This window comes from Cottoperca gobio, chromosome 13 (assembly GCF_900634415.1).
Source record: "Cottoperca gobio chromosome 13, fCotGob3.1, whole genome shotgun sequence".
Taxonomy (NCBI): Eukaryota; Metazoa; Chordata; class Actinopteri; order Perciformes; family Bovichtidae; genus Cottoperca; species Cottoperca gobio.
This window is the reverse complement of record NC_041367.1, coordinates 290,351-298,954: the sequence shown is the minus strand read 5'-3', so window position 1 is coordinate 298,954 and position 8,604 is coordinate 290,351. Positions and strand designations below refer to the sequence as shown.

At 46.5% G+C, this 8,604-nt stretch overlaps 1 protein-coding gene across 1 annotated transcript; it reads left to right on the top strand.

Annotated features, from left to right (window-relative positions):
- LOC115017477 (tRNA-splicing endonuclease subunit Sen34-like) lies at positions 1–7,906 on the top strand. Its single transcript, XM_029445952.1, is given in 9 exon segments — positions 1–98; positions 1,130–1,385; positions 4,331–4,379; positions 4,382–4,444; positions 5,681–5,814; positions 5,816–5,899; positions 5,901–5,961; positions 7,656–7,715; positions 7,718–7,906. Coding segments are annotated over 8 exon segments (825 nt in total). The 5' UTR covers positions 1–98; positions 1,130–1,136; the 3' UTR covers positions 7,843–7,906.
- Positions 7,907–8,604: the final 698 nt, after the last annotated feature.

Sequence of the window (8,604 nt, the reverse complement as noted above, 5' to 3'; positions counted from 1 at the left end):
GTTTGTTGTAGTTTAAACCGTTAAGCAAAAGCTACAGCCGGGACACTTTACGGCATGACGTGAAGTAGTGCGTGAGAGAAAGCACGTGCACTGAGCAGGTAAGCTAACAGCTGATGGTAAACAGACAAACGGATAGTTAGTTTACCTGGTTAACTAACGGATAACTGACTGGCCATTTACATTTATTCAATTATTCAATTGTAGTACATTTAATCAATTACATTTTATTTAAGGTATGAATGTACATATGTGTATTATATTAAAGTGACATGTAAAGACATTACAAACATCAGAACTGTGACACTGATGGACTTCTTTCACTATCTTCTGACACCGAACATTATGTGGAGATGAAAAAGTTAAAGTTAAAGCCTTTTATTGTCATTATACAAAAAGTTCAAGGAGTACAGAGTGCATTGAATACAAAGACATACATAACATTAAAAACACGGCAGTAGGACAGACAACACAAGCAATCATACGGGGAATACATAGTTACAAATATTGATATAGAAATAGTTTATACTTTTTAAAAGTGCATTCAGAGTGTGTATGTGTGTGAAGATGGTTATTGCATTAGGTGTGGAGGTTAAGCAGCCTGACGGGGGTAGAAGCTGATTTGAAGCTCCTGTATCTTCTCCCAGAAGCAGGAGAGCGAGCAGTCTGACCTGGGGGAGAGAGAGCAGTCTGACCTGGGGGAGAGAGAGCAGTCTGTGACCTGGGGGAGAGAGAGCAGTCTGTGACCTGGGGGAGAGAGAGCAGTCTGACCTGGGGGAGAGAGAGCAGTCTGTGACCTGGGGGGAGAGAGAGCAGTCTGTGACCTGGGGGAGAGAGAGCAGTCTGACCTGGGGGAGAGAGAGCAGTCTGTGACCTGGGGGAGAGAGAGCAGTCTGTGACAGCAGTCTGTGACCTGGGGGAGAGAGAGCAGTCTGTGACCTGGGGGAGAGCTGTCCTTTAGTATCTTGTTTGCTCTGCTGAGACAGCGGGAGGTGGAGATGTGTTCCAGAGAGGACGGGGCAGCCAACGGGTTTCTCTGCCATCCTAATCACTCTCTGAAGCACACCAGCAGTGAAGAAGCGTGAGTGCAGCTGTAGACAACATGCACACTGTTATCTTCTGCTGTCCACAGACTGCTGATGGAGGAGGACTCGCCTCACGTGGTAGGGGTCAGTCTGTGTGACACGGCTCCCCTGCTGTGGCGAGTGGAGGACCTGCGGGCAGTGAGGGCTCAGGGCCTGGTGGGGGCGCTGCTTGGTGCACTGCCCCGAACCCCCCGACAGAACACCCGGCTGGGCCGCCCGCTGCTGCTGCTGCCGGAGGAGGAGGGACTGCTGACCGAGCGCCATGCTGCTGCTAATCGCATTAGCGTACCTGCTGATAACCAGGTTAGTTTACCTGCTGATAACTAGAGAACATTGTACTATACGGATGCATAAATGAACGGTCCCTTGTATTGGCGCAGGTGCGACCGGAACCAGATTGAGTTGTAAACACGTCTGTGTTTCAGCCTGTATTGTAGTGTTTGGCACCAAGGCAGAGTGCGATCAAGTCAACGACTTCACAGAGGAGATATTACGCAATGTGATTGCCTGCGGCATCGCCGACCAAGAAATACAACTTGACCTGCTTGGTGAAAAGAACCAGGACATGCCATTAAAGGACATGATAGAGTATATCGGGGCCAAGGAGTCTGGAAAGCGCTCGGCATCGCGCCTACTCGACCCTCAGGGCGCGGATGCAATCAGCAGTTCATATCGGCGGGGGAAACAGCAGGACATCCGCAACAGGGGAGGAGCCAGGCCAGAGAACCCGAAGGATATGCCCGAAGGAGTATGCATCTACTGCTGTGAAGTGGGCCACAACAAGACGCATCAGTGGCGCGCCAGACACACAGAGTGCCCCGGGTATGGTAAAGAGTGCCGGAAGTGTGGTCGCCAGAATAACCTCAGTAAGGCGTGCCAGGGTGGCCGACCGACTAGTTCCCTGTCTGGGAAAACCGACGGGGTGTACGATGAGCAGACGGCAGCCTTCGTTGAGTTATACACGGTCACCATGGCCAGCACAGATGACGGGTTGTGCACACTCCCCCTCGCTCACAACCAGTACGCTGATATGTGCGATAAGTGGATGAAACGGAAGTCCAGCCTTATGTCAACCTCACGCTCACCAACGAGCGCGAAGATTATAAAGCGCTGGGTTTTGATCTTCAGAAACGAACCCGCGCGGTGTCCCTGCCTGCTATGGCCGACACAGGGTGCCAAAGCTGTCTGATCGGCATTAAAGTCGCCCAACAAATGGGTCTGAATGCTGAGGACCTCATACAATAACAAATAACAAGGGAATTCGTACTCTCGGAGCTGCAGTGGTCAGATTAACAGTGATGACGCTCGGAGGTTAGAGACTCGCCAAATTGCATATGTGACGGACACGTCGGACCGCATATTCCTCTCCCGTGCAGCCTGTGTGGACCTGGGCATGATCTGGGACAAATTCCCCACACTCGGGGAGGTGAACCTGGCGACCTCAGAATTGTGTGACTGCCCGCGACGTTTGGAGCCGCCAACCAAGCCAACCACACTCCCCATGCTGGCAACCGAGGCGGAGGAAATGGCAGTGGACGGCATCCCCGACTCAAAGATCGAGATGCCAGAGGCCATTCGCAACTTTCACCAGTACCCGCGAAAACATTACATCGACAGACGGAGTGATCCTATACAATGACAGAGTAGTCATACCCCCCCCTCACTCCGCGGCGAGGTGCTGAGCGCCCTACATGCTGCCCACCAGGGTATATCGATGATGACCGTCCGCGCAGAATCCTCTGTGTTCTGGCCAGGTATGTCGGCCGACATCAGCACCACTAGGAGAAACTGCAAACACTGCCACCGGATGGCACCATCCCAGCCTGGAGCTCCACCTACCCCACCTGTCCCGGTCGTTTACCCCTTTCAGGCAGTTTGCTCAGATTTATTCGTACACAGGGGTGTACATTACCTCGTGACGGTGGACCGATACTTGAACTGGCCGATCATCTCAACATCGACACGTGGCGCCACTGGCCTTATAAGCCACTTACGCCGCGTCTTCGTGATGTACAGGACTCCAGAAGAGCTCGCATCGGACAGGGGATCCGAGTTCAGAGAGCGATATTACAATATATACGCCAATAACACGCCAGACCCTGACACAAAGATCTACCCGGCCATGTGTGTTTTCGGCCACCCGATACGCGATTTCATCCCGATCTTCCCCGGGAAGTACAGACCGCACGAGACTTGGCGTGAGACCCTGAAAGGAAGAGAGGAGGCCCTCCGCAAACATCACATTTGCATGTCTGAATCCTGGACAGAGCGCACTAAACGTCTTCCGCCACTCGCAGTAGGGGACTTAGTCCGCGTACAGAACCCCCACCCCAACAAATGGGATAGGACTGGCGGTGTCGTGGAAGTACGGCAACACGACCAATACACAATCAGGATCGACGGATCGGGCAAAGTCACTCTTCGGAACAGGAAATCCCTGAGCAAGTTCAGCCCAGTCCATAACGACCAGCCGCCACCCCGATCGATCTATGACGACCTAGCAACCCGCATCATTGTGCCGGCACCCGTCGTGACACCACAGTTACCTGACCACGACATCGATCCCGTGACACCTGCGACGCAAACGGGCCCCACATACCCGTCTGTACTGACATCAGTGAGCACACCCCGGCGCAATGCACTGCCTGCATCAGTCACTCCAGCAGCAGGACGAGGCACGTCGACGCACGCGACCCACCAGACGCCACCACCAGCCCTTGGGACCCTAAGAGCCCCACCAGAGCCCGGCGTGAGACCGCCAGCACCAGCGATCGGTCGACGCCGATCCACCAGGGCGACCAGCGTGCCTACCTGGCACAAGGACTATTCCATGGGCTAGTCATACAATGAGTTCGATAGACATTCGTTCATATTCATTGAACTTCAAGTTTTTCAGCCTTTACCCGTTGGCTTAATAAAGACTTGGAGGGAGATAGAGAACATTGTACTATACGGATGCATAAATGAACGGTCCTCTTGTATTGGCGCGACCGGAACCCGGAACTAGATTGAGTTGTAAACATGTCTGTGTTTCAGCCTGTATCGTACGTGTTTGGTTATTGTCATTTCACGCTGATATTATTTACAATAAAGCAATCGATAGAACTCTGTTCTTATTTAATAACCAGTTTACCTGCTGATAACCAGGTTAGTTTACCTGTTAACCTGGTTAGTTTACCTGCTGATAACGGGTTAGTTAACCTGCTGATAACCAGCCAGCCCTCAGGTGCGTTTCATTTGTTTGCCAGGATGGAGGGGGCGTGGAGCTCCACCAGCAGGAGCAGCAGAGGAGTTTTGAGGACAGAGTGTGCTCGCTCTGCAGGACAGGAAGTCAGCGCTGCTCCGCGCCATGACGTCCCCACGTAGTGGTGAGAACCTATAAGAACTCCTGCTGCCTCGTCGTATTGATACGTTGTTGGAGATATTTGTTGAAATAAGTTAATTTTTTTTTATTGATTTACAAATTCACTGTCTTTAAAATGCTTCACAGGTTTTATCCAACAAACTTTGATCAGTATTTGCAGGAAGACTTTGATGTAAGTTTGTGGAGAGTTACTGCTGATCGACTGCTCTGTTGCTTTGAATTCATTGACTCTGTTTATTTATTAATCTGTTTATTGTTCTTACTGAATTTAATATTCACAAATCCAAGTTCTTCAACGAGAAGCTTTTTTTTTTTCTTTTTCTTTTTTAGCAACGATTAGTCGATCAACAGAAAAATAAACTTTGTTGATCAACGATCGGTGTTTCCAAGGAGACGAGAAAGTAAGCCACACTACTACACTTACGATTAGGGTTTAAACGTAGTAGTAGTGTAGTGTTGATATGTGTCCGCCACACAACTTAAATATAATCACTCAATCATACGAAAATCACAGACGTCACATGCTCCTGTTTCGTCCAGTTGGTGGCGTACGCATCCCGAGCAGGAGAAGACCGCAGCTCTCCCTGGAAAGTGTGTCCGAGTCTCAAGTCTCAGAAACAAATAATGTTTTTCCTGTGATCTCTGCATACAGACAAATCTGTCCGTATAAGCCACGCCCACGTGTGTCTAGAACCATTTTCAGCCATTTTTGATTTGTGGCCAAATCTGTTTGCTGCTTCTACAGATTTTTGAGCAATCGTCACCAAATTTGTTCAGATGTTCTCTGCACAGAGTGGGATATTTGTTACAGTGTTTCTGCAGCTGGCCGTCAAAGTTTGCTTTGGCGGGGGCTTATGTTTCAAAACATGTTGTATCTCCTGAACACTCGTCAACATGACACATTTGGTGCCATTTACCAATAGGTGGCGCTGTAGCTGTTCCGGCTCGAGTGAATATCTTTAACTTACAAAGACATCGCCTTCGAAACTAGAAAATGATTAGATAATACTTTAGTTACAGCTCAACAAGACATTTCTTCCATAAACAAAAAGTACTGTAATCTTTATAAGATCTTTGTCTAACATTTTATTTTTAAATCTTACAATCGTTAGTCCTGGCGTGTTTGTGATTTATAGACTCAAGGGGTTGGAAACCTTTTGTACATTTGTCTCAAAGTTCTATGAAGTTGTAGCTGATCTAACAGTCCTGGTTCTGGACCTCTTAGAGTCTGCAGCTGGGGCCGTAGACGAGGCCCTGCGGGGTCGCATGGAGTCCCTGGACCGGAACTTTACCCTCCCTCGCTCTGCTCTGGCAGTGCAGCTGAGCACAGCGAGGGCGGGGCTGTCTCACTGTCCCGATGCCCGCACCCTTCCTGCGGGCCGACCGGCCAATCAGAGGACAGGATGAGCCGCACGGCACCACCGCCAGGTACCAGGTGTTCAGAGACCTGAGGGGGGCGGGGCTTCTACCTGACCTCGGCGGGGAAGTTCGGAGGTGACTTCCTGGTGTATCCAGGTCAGTGTGTAGAACAATCTAGTTTTAAGTGTTTAGAAGGTTCAGCAGATAAACCTTGGGGGGGTATTCCTTCTCAGTGTGTCGAACATTAGCAGCCTTGAGATACTTTCTGTAGGTGTTTTAGGTCCAGACGCATTCAGGCTAATCGCCATAAACACATATAAAAGATAAATAAATATTGTAAGCCTCCTCCCAACAAATTTCAGTTTGCATTCCTCCGGGTCGCAGCATTTCATACCGTTTGTGTGAAATTGTCAGTATCAGCATATGAATTCTTGAGTTATGTCGTAGTGACCTTTAACCCCTCATCAGTTCATCGTTGGCCGTTTGTGCCAAATTTGAAGAAAGCCTGCATCTGCGGTGTGGAGGGAGGAAACCCCTCATAAAATGTGAATCATCGATGATGTTCCTCTTGTGCTCCACACAGACTGTTTACCTTCATCCAACCCTAGCCCGCTCAAACGGGATTGGTCGATGCTACAGTCTTGCTGCAGGTTCTGTTGGAGGCTCAGGCTCCTCTTGCTGGAGAGTCTGAGTAGCAGCAGAGACTCCAACACGACGTTTAAAGACGTTTGTTAAATTCTGAGAGTTTTATGGACTAAGTGATTGATGAAAAATCAGCATAAAAAAAAAAAGTTCAAACTGATACAATTAATTCCTCTCTGTAACGTCCCATCTTTAATGTCCCTTCTGTAACATCCCCTCTGTAATGTCCTCTCTGTAACATCCCCTCTGTAACATCTTCTCTGTAACGTCTTCTCTGTAACATCCCCTCTGTAACATCCTCTCTGTAACGTCTTCTCTGTAACATCCTCTATGTAACGTCCCCTCTTAATGTCCCTTCTGTAACGTCCCCTCTGTAACATCTTCTCTGTAACATCCTCTATGTAACGTCCCCTCTTTAATGTCCCTTCTGTAACATCCCCTCTGTAATGTCCTCTCTGTAACATCCCCTCTGTAACATCTTCTCTGTAACGTCTTCTCTGTAACATCCCCTCTGTAACATCCTCTCTGTAACGTCTTCTCTGTAACATCCTCTATGTAACGTCCCCTCTTTAATGTCCCTTCTGTAACGTCCCCTCTGTAACATCTTCTCTGTAACATCCTCTATGTAACGTCCCCTCTTTAATGTCCCTTCTGTAACGTCCCCTCTGTAATGTCCCCTCTGTAACGTCCCCTCTGTAACGTCCCGTCCGTAACATCCTCTCTGTAACGTCTTCTCTGTAACATCCTCTATGTAACGTCCCCTCTTTAATGTCCAGTCTGTAACGCCCCCTCTGTAACGTCCTCTCTGTAACGTCCCCTCTTTAACGTCCCCTCTTTAATGTCCCCTCTTTAATGTCCCTTCTGTAACGTCCCCTCTGTAACGTCCCCTCTGTAACGTCCTCTCTGTAACGTCCCCTCTTTAAACGTCCCCTCTTTAATGTCCCCTCTTTAATGTCCCCTCTGTAACGTCCCCTCTGTAACGTCCCCTCTGTAACGTCCCCTCTGTAACGTCCCCTCTGTAACGTCCTCTCTGTAACGTCCCCTCTGTAACGTCCCCTCTGTAACGTCCTCTCTGTAACGTCTTCTCTGTAACATCCTCTATGTAACGTCTTCTCTGTAACATCCTCTATGTAACGTCCCCTCTTTAATGTCCCTCTGTAACGTCCCCTCTGTAACATCCCCTCTGTAACATCCCCTCTCTTATTCAGGTGATCCTCTCCGGTTCCATGCTCACTTCATCGCAGTCTGTCTGTCTCTGGACGAGCCTGTGTGATGCTGGACGTCCTCGCAGTGTCTCGTCTCGGCTCCAACGTGAAGAAGACCGTCCTGCTCTGCTCGCCGAGGCCAGACGGGGGGGTCGTGTACACCTCGCTGCAGTGGAGCGGGATGGTGTAGAGCAGTGGTCCGCAGACCGGTACCGGAACAGAAAGATTTAATAAAGAAATATTTTATTTTGAAAGAAGATTTATTTTTGAAAAATCACCGGATACATCTGTCTGTGCGTCTGTGTCTCTTGACACATGTCAAGACGCTTGTCTCAGTCACGTAATACTTTTACATATATTATTTATATTATATTATATATATTATATATATATATATATATATATATATATATTATATATAGATATATAATATAGATATATATATATATATATATATATATATATGCGATATATATATAATGCGATATATATATATATATATATATATATATATATATATATATATATATATATATATATATATATATATATATATATATATATGTATAATATGTATATATATGTATGCGATATATATATGTATGCGATATATATATGTATGCGATATATTATATATGCGATATATATATATATGCGATATATATATATATATATGCGTATATATATATATAGATATCTAATATATATATAGATATCTATATATATATATAGATATCTATATATATATATGCGATATAATATATATATAGATATATATATATATGCGATATATATAGATATATATATATATATAGATATATATATTATATATATATATATATATATAGATATATAATATATATTATATGCGATATATATATGCGATATATATATATATATATATACGATATATATGTATATGTATATATATATATATATAAATATATATATA